Below are 16,613 nucleotides of genomic sequence, written 5' to 3'. Positions count from 1 at the left end.
CCTCAGGCCTGACCCAGATGTCTATTGACCTCTAACTCACAGCCAGCAGACATGAATATCACTGCCAAGGTAAGTGAATCTCTCCACGTCCTCAACATCCTCACCACAAACAGGTACAGACAAGACAGAGGAATCCAACATGTCATTGAAAGCCTGCATCTTAGTTTTGACGCAGGAAACCCGTAAACCCAGCGGCTCCGACTCCTCATTCAGCACTTCGAGGGCCCCCAAAAGGATATCCCGTCTCCGGGAAGATGACTGCATCATCTGCAAAATCAAAGTCAGAGATCTTGATGACGTACATTCCCAAATGAGGCACTGCAGCTTGATCTCTCCGACATCCTCCCCACAATCCAGTCCGTACAAGTGCTGAAAAGTGAGGGCAAGCACACACCCCTGATGAACTTCAGTAACAACTGGAAATAAGTCGGAGATGGTACCACCACATCTCACAGCACTGTCAGTACCAGAGTATAGTTCAGACATCAGATTGATCAGTTTTGGTGGCGCCCCACGAAGACAAAGAAGGGCATCCCAAAGAAGGACAACCACCCACCATGATCTCACCACAATTCGGTCCCCGAACCACAGAGAGTGCTGCAATACCGATGTCCAAACGCTTGAGCTCAGATGATAACAGAGACAGGTAATCATCCTCTCTTAGGGACAGGACATTCCAGGCACCCACCCGAACGGACCGCCTCAGGTTAACCCAAGGAGACCGCCATCTGGTGGATGACACCTCAGCACCACCCCGACACACACTACCGCATTCTGACCCAGGAAGGTTACCCCGTAGTTTTCCTCCTATTATCAAAGTGTGGGGATCTCGAAGGCTTTGCTCCAATCCCGCCAACTGGTGAGCTGCCCTGCGGAGGGCAGCTGCACAGGAGGTCCTCCCGTGGAGTGGGTTTTCAATTCTCTTTGAGGTTTTCTTGTGTTTTGTGGATTGAAGGGTTTTACGGTGGCTGGAGTGCAAATCCTGCCACCAACCTCGTTATAAAAAAGTAACCCAACTGCAGGACGACGTCCACAGACAGTGGGGCATGAAATATGGATGGCTATTGGCTCACAAGGAGCTCCTCCACCCTTTGACAGGTCTTGTCTTTAATCCTGCTGGGTGTCCATATCCATACACCCTCCTCACCAGAAAACCTAGTGGGGGAGACGGTTTAGTCACCGACAACCCGACCATGGAACAGGTTCGTACAGGTTAACATGATACCTGCAGCAAGTCACAGATCGGTTCTGACGTGACCTGACAATATTTCAGTTACGTTTCTGGACTCACAAACTAAATAAATGATCCATGAAAGAAAAGTCTTCAAAATTCACATTCACTTCCTCCCTTTCTTCTCTTATCCTCACAGTAATTCACAGGCTGGTGTTTGTGTGTTTGTCAGTTTGTCATTGTATTCATCCTCCAGTTGTGGGCCGATTCTATCCAGACTTCCTACTATACATCGAATAAGCATGATCCCATTTAGTGCACAGATGTGTTTATATCTTTGCTGGTGGCCTTGGGAGGAGGGGGAGAGACGCAAATTCTCTATGTCAATGTGTATTGTGTTGCGCCACCTACAAGTGGGGGAGTACATTACATGTCTCCATCATTTACGATACAGTATTCCTGCTCCCACGTTTTCCAGTGGTGAGGTGTTTTGAATTATAAGCAGAAGATACATTTTTATTTCGTGCACACAACTTCATGGGTTTTGTTTATTGCCTATATAGAGCTGTCAGTTGCTGAGACACCACCCAAATAAAGGCATGTGTCAGAAGAACATGTTGCATGCTTGGAACAAGATCGCCGTTAGGATGGGTACTCTGCTGGTTCATCATTCTAAGAATAGGACCGCATGTCCTGAAGCTCACCTGCATCAGTAGCAAGTCACTCAACCCCCCCCCCCCGCAGATCCCTTTAGACCCTGATTATTTTTTAAGCAAAGAAAAAATTTTGCTACATCATGCCTGATGAAGGTTGTGGCCATCTTTCATTGAAATTGTGTGTTGTTTCGGAGAAAGGATCAAATACCTATTTAGGGGAGATCAATTTTGGGGAAGATCAACCCCCCCCCCTACCCCCAGTACATCCTTTTAATGAGCGCAGATTTTGATGGTGTAGGTCTTCTCCTCGCGTTTCAGGTTAAGAGTATAAGTTTAGCAGCTCTTGGTGTTGGATTTTTCTAAACCCTAACCTTTACAGCAGATTTTGATGCGGTCAATACACCTTCATGAGACATCAGATATGAAGCAGGCATAATATATGGAAAGGAACATCATGTAGCAAGAACAAAAAAAAGAGCAATCGGAGATTGCAGTCCCTTGCCGGGACTTCTTTTGTGTCGTGTATTTTGTGTGCCATTTGTGTACTGGTGTGCTACGTAATTAATAAGAGACATAATTAGAACTACCACTTTATCACTGCTGGCAGTGATGACCGGGTACCAAGACGTCCCGCTTTGATTGGACACCTGACCCTGACCCATGACGCTTTTATTGTTATTCAATTGAATTTAGAATGGGAATAAAATAAATTCAATTCAAATCAAATGGAAGACCAAATCGGTACAATCCTGCATTGGAGTAATCAGAAGGAACCCAAACAACTAAAAAACAGTGAAGTTATCAGGAGGAACCTGGATAGGATTCATATTTCAGCTGCTACTACTCTACCCTCAAACCTACCCAGGCACAGCCAAGTGAGCCTTATTCAAAAAAAAAAGAAAGAAAAAAAAAAAAAAAAGAACCCATATCAAAAAATTAAATAATTCTGGCCGCCAGACCATGTGGCCGATCAAGTTGAAATTTAAAATATATATTCCCCATCACTCCGTGATCATAAATGCGAAGTTTCACTTTCATTGATTAAGCGGCTCCAGAAAAAATATTATTTAATATTTCTTCTTCAATTCAATATGGCTGCCAAACCATGTGGCCTGTCAATTATTCCTTCACAAACTTGTACACCCATGGCTTGGGGAACATTTGTGTGAAGTTTCCCCTCAATTTGTCCAGCAGTTCTGGAGAAGATTTTTGTGGGTTTTAGGATAAATCCAATATGGCTGCCAAACCATGTGGCCTATGACATCATTTTTTTTTCTTCTGTGGACCATTTTATCCCCAGATGACGCTCAAATTTTTTAATACTGATCAGATGTCACGTTCTACATATGCATTTATGACGTCACAAGGAAGGCACCTATGACATCATCAACAACATCAAAAAATTCACTCATTTCCCCATGAGTACTTGCCAGTGCCAAGTTTCAATTTTTTTCCTTGGTGCGGTTTCAGAAATGCAGAGGTCCAAAGTTTTTCCGATTTTCCAACATGGCTGCCACATCACATGACCTATGATGTCATAATTATCATTTAAAACATTCGACATGAATAGTCGCACCAGTGGTGAAAATTGTCTCAATCTGCCAAAGCGGTTGCGGAGAAAAACACAAAAGTTCTGTGCGGACAAACAAACGGACCCAAACGCAATACCCTCTCCTTCTGGGGGGGGGGGGTAATAAATGGTTGCCATGTGGAGAAGCAGGTTACGTATGGTGGCAGGTCCCGATGACACGTACCGTGTTAAAAACACAGTGCGATAAAAGTTAATGAAAAACATTTAAAAACTGGAGAGTTCATTGAATGCATTACCCCGTGCCGTCTTGAGAAACAAGGCATGAGTGGAGTCAGCGTGCGGCAAATTAAATGGTCGCGATGACGTAAAATGCCGTAATATTTTGTCCCTGTACTGCAAAACAGAAGTGTCAAAAGGGCGATTCGTGTTCTTCAGTGTTCAATTAGACAGTTCAATTTAAATAAAATAAAGATGTTTTGCTCGAAGAAGCTTTTCATGGCTTTGCATGAACACGTACTTCGACGTTTGGGCGAACGTGCAGCACCATATGCGTTTTGACATTGGCAATATGTTTATTGAAACATATCTGCGGTAAACACACAAGCAAGAGATTGAAGTTAAAATATAACCTTTAATTTTGGGTCATGCGTATACACCAGCACAATGCTGAGTGTATCACATAACCTGTCCCGTGTCCCCATCAACCCAAATGTGTCATGTGCCTCAAAAGTGACAAAGTTTGAAAAATGTCGAACATAATCTTCTCCTCATTTTCCCTTTTATAAGGGGTGAGGTTCCAACGGTACGAAGCTTCTGCCCTGCCTCGACTGCAATACTCCTCCACTTCCCTCCCTCATACCTTGATCCCTCAACCCATCCGCTCTCTTTGCCGTTCTTTTCATAATATTTCACCCTCATGACTAAAATTGTGAGGAAGTGCTCTATTGTCATTTTTTGTATTTTCGAATTAAAGAGAGAGTACCTTTAGGAGCGTCTGCACATGCTGTTTGGCCTCGCTGAGCTCAGCAATTCGAACCTTTTGCTCTCTCACCAATGTGGTGAGCTCTTGCACCATGGTGGCCGCGCTCCGCTCCTTCTGCTGTGTTTCCAGCAGCGCTCTCTGTTCTTTAACAAGCTCTTGCTTAACCCCATCAAACGCTTCCTTCAGCTGTTTGTACAACGAACAGGTACAAGGCACATCACAGGCATATTACGTCACGTCAAGGTGACAAACAACGAGTGCATATAATGTGCGGACAGCCGACACGCAAGCTCCATGGGGCAGACCGAACAGTGTTCCTTTTATGCCGACCATTGTTGCATATGTATAAGTTGGTGCTTCAAATACAACAACAAAGTCCCATCAGGTGCATGGAAAGCACTCGCCTTATAAAAACGACTCCCTTCGATCGTGAGGGCAGCACGAAACTCATTTTCCAGATCCTGTAATTGCAGCTTCAGCACTTGTACCTCGTTCCGACTGTGCTGCTCACGTTGCTCGTGCTGCTTTGTCACGTGAGCGGTTTCACGCGCGACCGCTTCCTGAAACTCTGACCCTCCGAGCAGCACCCGTCCTTCAAACTCCTTCCTACGACAAAATAATGACAGATTTGGAAAGCTCAACCGAGTTTAACATGAAAACCCCAATAATGTTGACAAATCGTTCCGCATGCACGAGGAGGTTTGTCCTCATGTACCAACCTATCAAGTGGAAGTATTCGTACACCAATAAGGTCGATTTGGAGGGGGAGTTAGCATGGAATCTCATACAAAAAAAAATCCATTATTCCTTTAGATATGCTGTATTAACCACACCCATGTTTTTCACCCTCAAAATAAATGTATGTATTGATCATTGTATTTTCTGATCTAAATCGAAATACGTTTGTACATTAACTTTGTATGAAACAAAGTGATGGAGGTATCAACATGCTTCCTCCCATGTCTCGTCTCACAGTCTTATTCTCATTGTCGAGAAGTTTACGAGAGAGGAGAGGATACCGAGAAGTTTTTATTTTTCTTTTTTAATATTATAAAGAGGATTTTTTTTTGTTACTAGGAAAAGGAAGAAAAGGGATTCATCATAAGAAAAAGAAAAGGGAGAAAAGGAAAAGGGAAAAAGGTATCATGCATATTTCTTGTGGATCTGTGGCCCTGAAAGGGGCAGTTTGGGTTTGATGAAGCTTTTCAGCTAAAGCCGAGGAAATCCTCGTCAATGTTTTCATCAAAGACAGCCTGTAACTCCTTGTCCAAATCAGTGTAGAGTAAGTCCACGTGTCACTGTCCCCGTCGCTGGCATCGTCATTTGCAGCCTCCTCCTCCCAAATTATGTCATCCTCTTTGCCGTCAATTTTGTTGGAGATGCAGCATTTCAGAAATGCTCGCTTCATAATGTCCAACGGTATCTCCTCCTATACCTTGACGACCCTGTTGTAATCTGCAATATGAAAGAAGCAGGAGAAAAGCCACAACGCCAAGGAACATCAAGAGCGATCCGTTGAATCCATCACTCCAACCACGAACCATTCCTCCTCCGTCCGCTTGATGACGTCATGCCGTCATCCGCAGCACACGAGATTCCAGTGTATTCGATATAATGTACAATGAAGCTGAACACCACAGATCCAGCCGCATATCATCGGAAGGTCGACCTTTCTCATCCTCCCACTCTTGGTGTAGGTCTTCTCCCCACTCATTATCCAGTCAGACCAGCGGCGACATAACCCGTACTTCAACAGCTTGTTGATGGAAACATTGAGGGGCTGGAGGAGCGATATCAGCCCACCTGGGATGACGACGAGATCGGTGTTGGTCCGACAAAGCAGCGCATTGGCGTCGGCGGTCTCGTGACAACTGATTGCATCCAGGATTAGCATGGTCCATCGTCGGGAGAGACCGCCATCTGGCCTACTATTCCAGACGGTGAGCACCCAGTCCTGGAGCAGTCTCTCATCGATCCGCCCCTTCTGCTGCGCACGAGCAATGATGCCGGCTGGAAACTTGTCTTTGGGCATTGTCTTCCTCTTCAACACGACATACGTGGGAAGGTTACCACCGTCTATGGTGCAGGCAAGCATGACGGTGAATCGGTCCTTCTCGTGACCAGTGGTGTTGACCGTCACATTGCACACAAGCTTATTTGAAGTGCGTGCTCTGTTATTCGACTCCCAGCTATTGTGAATGATTCTTCTTTTGATGTGAGACCAGGTGTTCTTCTTTTGTGTTTAATGGCGTTTTCACAGCCACGAGGCTCTATATACGCCAGGCACCTAAACTCCAGGTGTCTCCGGACGTTTCCAAGTGTGGCTTGATTTAATTTCTGCACACGGTTAATAAAACGCTGGACAAACTCTTAACCTGAACCGATTTTCAAAATTTAAATGGCAGAATTGAGCTTAACAGCAGTTCCAACTGCGAAAAAGGTGCTCATTTGGAATTCAAGTGAAATTGAGCATTGATCAATTTTAAGACCGATTTCTTTCTTCACCCATGTAATAACCACACCCCCAACTTTAACCTTTTCTGCTGATAGAAAAGTGTGGTTTATACACCGGAAAATACGGTACTTTTATTTCGTATTAAAAACAGGTAAAAAAAATTAGAAAGATGCTCAGTAGAGCATGTACCTTCAAGCATGCTGAACAGTTTACGTTTTGTATCCCACTGATAGACCAGATCTGCATCCGAACCAGGAGGAGGAGAGGAGATTGGGACCATACTCTGTGCAGAGCCTTAGTGCTGCTTTAGCAGTCTCCTTGGCTATTGGGCACAATCCTGGACGGGTCGCCACTCCGACACAGGATACCAGCATGTTGGCACTCATTTTGCCGACCTCGGAAGGATGACAGGCCGAGTTAACCCCACCTGGTATTAATTCAACAGCTGAGTGGGATTTGAACTCGGGATCCTAGGATCCAAAGCCCGCCACCCTAACCATTAAGCCAACACCAGGCACATCCGAACCAGAACCAAGATTAAATCGGATTGTTCTTGTCACCTACCCCCTCATCCACCAAGTTTTCTCATAATCCGTGAAAAACCTTGTGAGATATCGTGCTATATACCCATTTTGACCCTATCTCTCGATGGTGAAGAATCACTTAAAACATTCTCAGATCCGAATCTTCACGTAAATCTCGTCAATTCGTCCTCGTAACACACCCAACCTGTCCACTAAGTATCATCCAAATTCATCCATCATTCTTTGAGCTATTCTGCTCACATTCAGACAGACAGACAGACAGACAGACAGTCATGAAAACATAAGCATCCACCTTTGGTTGCAGAGATAATAAATAAATAAATAAATAAAAGTAAAAAACCCCATTAAAAATATATTTTGAGCCAAATGTCAATTCATCATCATCATCATCATGACCATTTCGTTTTTATTAACTAAACTTCTAAGAAATTAGCTCAAATCCATACAACGGGATAAGGATGCAAGCCAACCTTTAACCACTCCTCCCAACTCTCTCTTTCTCATATGTGGTGAATTCAATTGTCACCATGCTAATTGGCTGGGTTTTGGTACCTCTCTCACCAGCCACGGCACTTTAGCAAAGGACTTCTGTGACTCCGTGTGTCTGACTCAATCTGTGAACTTTCCCACCAGGATTTCTCCCAATGGAAAATCTTCCCTTCTGGATTTGGTGATGACCAACTAACGCACCAATGTATCTTGCTTGTCCTCTACCCCAATTGGCTCATCTGATTATGTGTTAGTGAAGGTCAACATCTCTCTGGCCATTTTCAGAGAACAGTTTCTGTGTTGGTGAGTCTGGAAATTCACTCAGGCAAACTGGCAGAGACTGCAAGTAGCCATCACACTTCAGGACTGGTCTCCCATAATCTAATGCCCCTGATATTAATTCAGCCTGGGAATTCTTCCCCAGAAGCCTGCTCTCTCTGCACAAATTCATCCCATCTCATTGTCAGTTTTCTTTCCCATCCTCCCATCCTATGTCCTATGTCCTGTAAGACTTTTAGATCAACAATAAGACCTCGTCGGACCCACAAGTCTTGCACAGAAGATTTGGCACCAACTGCAGACATTGCTCGAAAGTATGTTCTCCGTCCATTTGCTCAATAACATCTGACTATGTGTTATGAGTAGACCGGAGCACTCAGTTCCTCAATATCGACCACAGGCTTGTTGTAGCAGCTCAGAAGTTTCAGCTTAAATCCAGGAAAATGGTACCATCCCAACCTAGGCTGGTTGTTGGCAGGCTCAAGGATGAGGGGGTCGCTGAGGATTTTGCAAACAGGCCGAATGTGGATTTGGGGGTCTGGGTGCTTTGGGGAATCCTGAAGAGTTGTGCAGTGCCTTCAAGACTACCATCCTTGATGTTGCCGATGGATGTCTTGGGACTCACTGAAGGGCGAAGAAGAATTTTGTCTCTCAAGGGACACCGGATACCATTGACCAGAGTTACAGGGCCAGGCTTAATGGCAGAGCTGAGCTGTTCAGGGAGTTGAAGCGTAAAACTGGACGTGCGCTGAGGGTGGACAAGGAGGCCTATGTGCGAGGAATCTGTGATGGGGTAGAGCATCACCTGTTGTCAGTCAGGTCAGGCCAGATTAGATCTGTGACTTGCTTCAGGCATCATGTAAACCTGTACTAACCTGTTCCATGGTCGGGTTGTCGGCGACTAAACCGTCTCCCCCACCAGATTTGTTGGTGAGGAGGGTGCTTGGATATGGACAACCAGCAGGATTAAAAACAAAACATGTCAAAGGGCAGAGGAGCTCCTTGTGAGCCAACGGCCATCCATATCTAGTGCCCAACTGTGTCTGCGGACGTCCTCCTGCAGTTGGGTCACTTCTTATTAGGAGGTTGGTGGCAGGATTTGCACTCCGGCCACCGTAAAACCCTTCATTCTGCAAAACACAAAAACGCAAAGAAATCTGAAAACGCACTCCGTGGGAGTACCTCCTGTGCAGCTTCCCTTCGCAGGGCAGCTCACCGGATGATGGGATTAAGGCAAAGCCTTTGGGACCCCCAATCTTTGATGATAGGAGGGAAACCACGGGGTAACATTCCCGAGTCAGATTACAGGAGAGTGTGTTTGAGTGTTGCTGAGGTGTCATTCACCAGACGGCGGTCTCCTTGGGTTAACCTGAGGCGGTCCCTTCGGGTGGGTGCCTGGAATGTCCGATGTCCTATTGTCCTGGAATGTCCTGGAAGAGAGGATGATCACCTGTCTCTGTTATCACCTGAGCTCAAGCGTTTGGACATAGGTATTGCAGCACTCTCTGAGGTTCGGAGACCAGATTGCGGCGAGATAATGGTGGGTGGTTACACCGACTATTGGTCTGGTCGCTCTGATGGTTACCATTCCCAAGGAGTGGCTGTAGCTGTGTCCAATAAGCTGACTCCAATGATAATTGAGGTAACAACGGTCAACGAGCGTATTATGGGACAAAGGATTCGTCACTCCTTGGTTGATATTTCCCTGGTCTCGGTTTATGCTCCGACTGAGACGAGTGACCTCACCATGAAGGACACATTCTACGCCACACTCGAGTCTATGGTTGATCAGTGCCCCAGACTAGATACACTTCTAGTCTTGAGGGATTTCAGTGCATCGACTGGAACTGATAGGGATGGTTATGAGACATGTGTTGGTCCCCATGGGTCAGGAACCATGAACCAGAATAGCACGAAGTTCCTTGACTTTGCAAGAAGTCATGGACTTAGGGTGGCTGGTTCATGGTTTCAGCACCCACAAGCTCATCACTGGACTTAATATTCCAACGCTGGTGGTGTGCCAAAGGAGATTGACCATGTCCTCGTTGATGGGACCACCGGCTTGTTGCAGCAACTCTGAAGTTGCACCTGAAATCCAGTAGAATGGTACCATCCCAGCCTCGGCTGGATGTTGGCAAGCTTAAGGATGAGAGGATAGCTGAGGAGTTTGTGAACAAGCTGAGTAGAGATTTGGGGGGTCTGGGTGCTTTGGGGGGGTCCTGAAGAGTTGTGGAGTGCCTTCAAGACCACCGTCCTTGATGTTGCCGGTGGATGTCTTGGAACTCACCGCAGGGCAAAGAAGAATTTTGTCTCTCAAGGGACACTGGATACCATTGACCAGAGTCGCAGGGCCAGGCTGAATGGCAGAGCAGAGCTGTCCAGGGAACTGAGGCATAAAACTGTGCGTGCGCTAAGTGTGGACAAGGAGGCCTATGTGAGAGGAATCTGTGAGGGGGTAGAGCATCACCTGTGGTCAAGTGATTTTCGTCCTGCTTACAGGGGAATTTGCGCATTGCGTTCATCGAAGCCCATCCCTCGGTGTACTGCAGTAACAGCAGAGGGTGGTAGGCTCTTGACAGAGGAGTCCGAAGTGAAGGCCTGCTGGGCCGGTTACTTTGAGAGGTTGGATCAGGCTGATCCACCAGCTGTCGAGTTGGATGTCAGGCGTGTTACAATCCCTGTTGCTGACCCTCCAATCAACTGTGGTTCACCTTCGCTTGTGGAAACACAGGCTGCGGTGAACTGGTTGAAATGGGGAAAAGCTCGAGGGATCTGTGGTATCCATGCTGAACTTCTCAAGGCTGGTGGAAATGCTGCACTCGTGTCGTTGCTTGCAGTTTTGTGCTCTGCCTGGAACACAGGCATCATCCCAACTGACTGGAAGAGGGGCCTTGTTGTCCCTCTCTGGAAAGGGAAGGGTGATCGCCAAGACTGCAACAACTCCCGAGGGGTGACGCTGCTCTCAGTGCCGGGCAAGGTCTTTGCTCAGATAATTCGTGCTCGGATAGGGTTTGCCACCATCTGCTTGAGCACCAGCACCCAAAGCAGTCAGGCTTTACACCAAAGAGGTCAACGATTGACAATATCCTTGCTCTTGGGTCCCCACCGAACGCAGGTGAGAGTTTCTGCTGGGGCTGCTTGCAGCTTATGTTGATCTGTGTAAAGCGTTTGATTCAGTGAATCGGGATGCCCTCTGGAGGATTCTTGATCTTCGTGGGGTGCCACCAAAACTGATCAATCTGATGTCTGAACTGTACTCTGGTACAGAGTGCTGTGATACGTCGTGATCCCATCTCCAACTTATTGCCAGATGTTACTGAAGTTTGATAGGGGTGTGCACTGGCTCCCACAATTTTTAGCGCTTATGTGGAATGGATTCTGGGGAGGATGTCGGAGCGATCAAGCTTTGGTGCATCGTTCGGAAATGTCAAGATCTCTGACCTTGATTTTGCAGATGATGCCGTCATCTTTGCCGAGACTCTGGATATCCTTTTGGGGGCCCTGGAGGTGTTGAATGAGGAGTTGGACCCACTGGGATTACGGGTTTCCCGGGTCAAAACAAAGATCCAGGCTTTCAATGACATCTTGGATGCTGCTATCTTGTCTGTACCTGTTTATGGTGAGGATGTTGAGGTCATGGAGAGATTCACTTACCTTGGCAGTGATATTCATGTCTCTGCTGGCTGTGAGCCAGAGGTCAATAGACGTCTGGGCCGAGCCTGGGGTGTCATGGATTCACTCGATCATGGGGTGTGGCACTGTCGATACTTGTGCGGGATGACGAAAGTCTGAGTCTTCAGGTCCTTGGTGCTTTCAGTCTTGCTCTACGGATGAGAGACTTTGACACTGACCAGGGATCTGAGATGGAGACTTAATTCCTTTGATACCAGGTCTCTTCAGAGAATCCTTGGCTCTCGCTGATTAGAGCAGTTTCTGAGAGAGACTCAAATGAGATTTGTTTCCTGGATAGTCCGTGAGCATCAGCTGCGGCTGTATGGATACGTGGCTCATTTTCCTGAGGCTGATTCTGCTCACCAGATTTTCTCAGCGAGGGAGCCTCGTGAGTGGAGGAGGCCAATGGGCTGACCACGTGCTTCATGGTTGCAGCAGGTTGATCAGCATCTTAAAGAGATAGGGATGGGTCAGGCATCTGCCTGGGGGATGGCCAGACAGAGGCCCCTGGAGTACCGGCGGAAAGTGGACGCAGCGACGCGCTGCTCTGTCGCATGCTCCCATACCTGACCTGACCTGACCGGGAGGATCTGGAGTTGTGCATATCCAGGAAGAACTGCATTCAAAGTGCACACGGATTCGTAATTAAAGTAATGTTTGAATTTTAAGATCGCAAAAAATGAACACGCACCTGAGCTGGTATCCGGACGATATCTGGAACTCCTGCAGTTGCTGCACCTTGTCCTTCTGCTGTTGGAGCAATGTCCGAAGCAGCTCCGCTTCTCTCGACATCGTTGCCAATTTCAACTCCATCTGATGCCTTCCTTTGTGCTGCAAAAAAAATCGTTGTGTGCGTGTGTGTGTGGATGTGGTACCAGGTAACAGAATTGTTACAAATTTGAATTCCGTGTTGTGGACAACGCAGTAAGCAAATGATTGGAATAAACAACAACCTTTGGCATATATTGGAAATAAACATTATGTGCTGTGCATGTACGAAAAAAAAAGGCTTTACCGTCTATCCTCCAACATAGCTCCCTCTGCTCTCAGCCCTCCGACACTACCCAGCTCCTCCATGATACACGAGTTCTTCCAGTAACCCCTCCTGGATAAACTTCCAAAATCCAGGCTGAATGCACACCTCAATTCTTTTGTTCCTCACTTCTCCCATATATGGAACGACAATCCAGAGGCCATTCTTTTCCACTCTTTGGTCCAGGGCTTCAAGCAGGCCGTGCAGCACCACTTTGCATCATCCTCCATCCTGACCAATAAATAATCTTTATTACCCTGTTAAACCTTCCGAACCCTATCCAGATCCCTTACTTGCTGGTTTCAGCATTTCCTCCTCTCCCTTTCCCTTTCCTGTTGGTTTATCTCTTTGCTACCTGCTTCCTCACTGTCAATTTAACCAAGCTCTTCTGTGAGCCTCGCTCTTGCAAAAAAAGAAAAAAAAAAAAACGTTAATTGGATCATTTTTATTTCGTCATTCATTACACAGATTGCAAATTTGTCACGACTTAGGAACCCGGTCCCAAATCCAAGCACCTCTTCAATGGAAGGGTCGTACACGGGAACATTTTTTTGTTTAATCGTAGGGTTCTCATCACTACATCGATGACAAAGTTGTTATTGTTGAACGAACCTGAATCAAGCGTTCAGAGTGACTTTGTGCCTTCAGCGTTTCTACTTGTTCCTGCAAATCATTCTGAGCGCAGCGATGTCGCGATGCAGCGACGCGCTGCCGAGACAGTTCCGTCACCACCTTCTTCAAATGGCAGTGAAGCTTCTTAACGACACTCTCGAGACGGGCTCGAAACTCGAGTTCTTTCAGCAACCTTTCTTTGAGTCTGGAAGGCGGCAGAATAAACACGCAAATAACATTTTTTTTAAAGTGCTCGTGCTTCCGTGGCGAAAAGGTGTCGTGATTCTAAAAGGCAGCAATTACTCCGATGAGCACAACTCGGTCGTTCAGTCCATCTGTACACCCAATACGTACAAACCACACATGCGTAAAATATTGTTTTCATTTTTCTTGGGGTTTAAAAAAAATAAAAAATTGCGCAACAAGTTAAAAGTAGCCGTTTGGTCCATCGTTTCATGACAACTATGGCCTCAACACCTCTTCCTCTCTCGGTGGTATTATTTTTGTATAGGATGATTAACAGCAATACCACGGCAATGTTTGGAGAGGTCGTTGCTCCAGCACCAGCTATCAAGCAGTTTTTCCTGCCAACCTCAAGCAATCAGTTTATCTTTGACTTGTTGTTTTACAATCAGTGTTTGAGGAGACATGGCGAAGATTACCTGCAATATAAATAACTACGAATTGACAACTTCTGGATATTTCAGTGAAGCGCCTCAGTTGTAGTAACATCATCTGTTTTAATGCACCCCGAACCAAACTCCGCACCCCTCCACCCCACCGCAATGAAAAAGAAAAAGAGAAATCCCTACACGTTGCGATAGTTCGTATCCGATCTGTGATGCACCTCTTCCCTCTCCACACTGCTCTCCTTCTCTATTCCCATTAGGTGGATGTCGGGTTGGATTGGGTTTGTGGTGCAGACAGGGTTGGTGTCATAGAGGTTGAATGTGCTCATGGATCGAGGTGTTGGGTTCAGGGTGGATGTCTCACAGGCATGATGGGCCTATTGGCCTCCTGCTACAAATTTTCCTGGTATTTCTTGGATATTATTGACAAAAACAAGTGGCTCCGTATGGAAACCAAAATAAAATATAATTGCTAAAATATTGAGCTGTTCATGGAAGGAAATGACAACCCTCGGTTTGTATTTGTGATTCATGTACATGCTGTCACGTCTGCACACATACTTTTGCATATGATCACAAGTGGATGACACCTTATTGAAGAGGTTTATGAGTCACTTAGTTTGTGGCAGTATTTGGTCCATGGATGTGGTTTCCCCTACTCCCCACCTCCCTCTTTTAATATTTATCTTTTTACGACTCCCATCGATACTGCAACATTACGATTTTTCCTTTTGTTCTTCTCCAATCATTCCCCCAAATCCCTCCATTTATACTCAGAGATTTAGAAATCAAAAATTTTCAGGAGGGTGGGGTGATTGAGGGGGAAAGAATGAAGTCATCAGGAACTCCGTGTTGAAGCAGAGGCAGTTGAAGGCTAAAAATGGTGGTTTCCCTACAAATACAATCACGTGATTAAACACGTCAACTTTTAAAAAGGCACACCTGTTAATGAAAAAGCATTCCAGGTGACTACCGCATGAAGCTGGTTGAAAGAATGCCAAGAGTGTGCAAAGATGTCATCAAGGCAAAGGGGCCCTACTTTGAGGAATATAAAATATATAATATAATTTGATTTGTTGAACGCTTTTTTTTGGTTACGACATAACTCCATATGTGTTATTTCATCGTTTTGATGTCTTCACGATAATTCTACAATGGGGTAAATTGTAAAAATAAAAACAATGTCACCCGCAGGGTGACCTGTATCTTGCCAAAAGGTGACCACGTGTGACTTCTTTAAGGTCACACTGAGGTGAACAGAGCTGCTATCCACCAGGAGCGACTCCTTGAGGAATATCTGCCTACGAGAGATTCCGATGAGAAACCTTCTACAGAGTAACCATGAAAAATATGTTTGCCTCATAACGTCACCAAATGACGTCATAATATCTCAAGCTTGACATATCTAGAAAGCACTCATCGAGGTGTTCAATTTGAGGTACTACACGATATGGTTCCTAAAACTTGAAAATTTGACCTTGGGGTCAAATATGTTTGAGCTGAGGCGCTAACCATGAAGGTCAAGGCCAATCGCCACCAAAAATTAATCAGCTGAGAGCCAGACCATGAACTATATTCCCATGAAGTTTGAAGACGATCCGATCAAAATTACTCAAAAAATAAGCGTTTCGTCGACTCCCCTGATTTGCACGGTGACCTTGACCTTTGACCTTGACCTTCAAAATTTTATGCACTGAAAGGGACCTCCATAGGCCTCTGATATGCGAAGTTACAAAAATTTCCAATGATAACTGTGCTCTGCAGAATTTTTTATACGTTATTACAGACAAACAAACAAACAAAAAAAAAAAAAACATACAAGCTGACTAACATATCTTGCAAAAACTTCGTTTTGGCAAGATAATAAAGAAAAACCCTTGAATGAGTCGATGTGTCCAAACTTTTGACTGGTACTAATACATAATATATATATATACACACACACACACACACACACACACACACACACACACACACACACACACACACACACACACACACACACACACACACACACACACACACACACACACACACCCCAAGTTTTATCTAAATATATAGTGCCTTCAGAAAGTGTTCACACCCCTTGACTTTTGTCAGATTTTGTTGTTCCAGTCTGAATTTAAAATGGATTAAATTTAACTTTTCTTTTTTCTCAACGATCAACACAAAATACCCCATCAAAACAAAGTGAAATCATGCTTGTGGAATTTTTTACAAATTAATTTAAAATGAAAAGTTGAAATGTTTTGCATCAATAAGTATGAAACCCCTTTGCTACGACACTCCAGATTGAGCTCAGGTGCCTCCAATTACCTTTGATCGACCTTGAGATGTCTCTACAACTTCATTGGAGTCCATCTGTGATCAATTCAATTGAATGGACGTGATTTAGAAAGAAACACACCTATCTATATAAAGTCCCACAGTTGACAGTGCATGTCAGAGTGGAAACTCTACCAGGAAGCCCAAGGAACTGTCAGTAGAACTCTGAGATAGGATTGTCAGGAAGGGAGGGTATAAAACGATTTCTACATTGTTGAAAGTTCCCAAGAGCCA

The 16,613-nt window shown here is 45.3% G+C and overlaps 1 protein-coding gene across 6 annotated transcripts in view; it reads right to left on the bottom strand.

The window, feature by feature from the left end:
- Positions 1-16,613, bottom strand: part of LRRCC1 (leucine rich repeat and coiled-coil centrosomal protein 1) — a 55,289-nt gene that overhangs the window by 24,370 nt on the left and 14,306 nt on the right. For all 6 annotated transcript variants that reach the window (XM_085863773.1, XM_085863776.1, XM_085863777.1 and 3 more), the window contains 4 exons: positions 13,426-13,630; positions 12,472-12,611; positions 4,745-4,946; positions 4,341-4,526 (listed from right to left, as the gene is read on the bottom strand). In XM_085863773.1, the coding sequence (XP_085719899.1) occupies positions 4,341-4,526; positions 4,745-4,946; positions 12,472-12,611; positions 13,426-13,630 (733 nt within the window). The remainder of the gene's footprint in view (positions 1-4,340; positions 4,527-4,744; positions 4,947-12,471; positions 12,612-13,425; positions 13,631-16,613) is intronic.

The sequence above is a fragment of the Eptatretus burgeri genome, chromosome 18 (genome assembly GCF_056783735.1).
Source record: "Eptatretus burgeri isolate ZD-2024b chromosome 18, Ebu_testis_v1, whole genome shotgun sequence".
Classification (NCBI taxonomy): Eukaryota; Metazoa; Chordata; class Myxini; order Myxiniformes; family Myxinidae; genus Eptatretus; species Eptatretus burgeri.
Note: the sequence above shows the minus strand (reverse complement) of the source record. Positions and strands in the feature narration are given on the sequence as shown.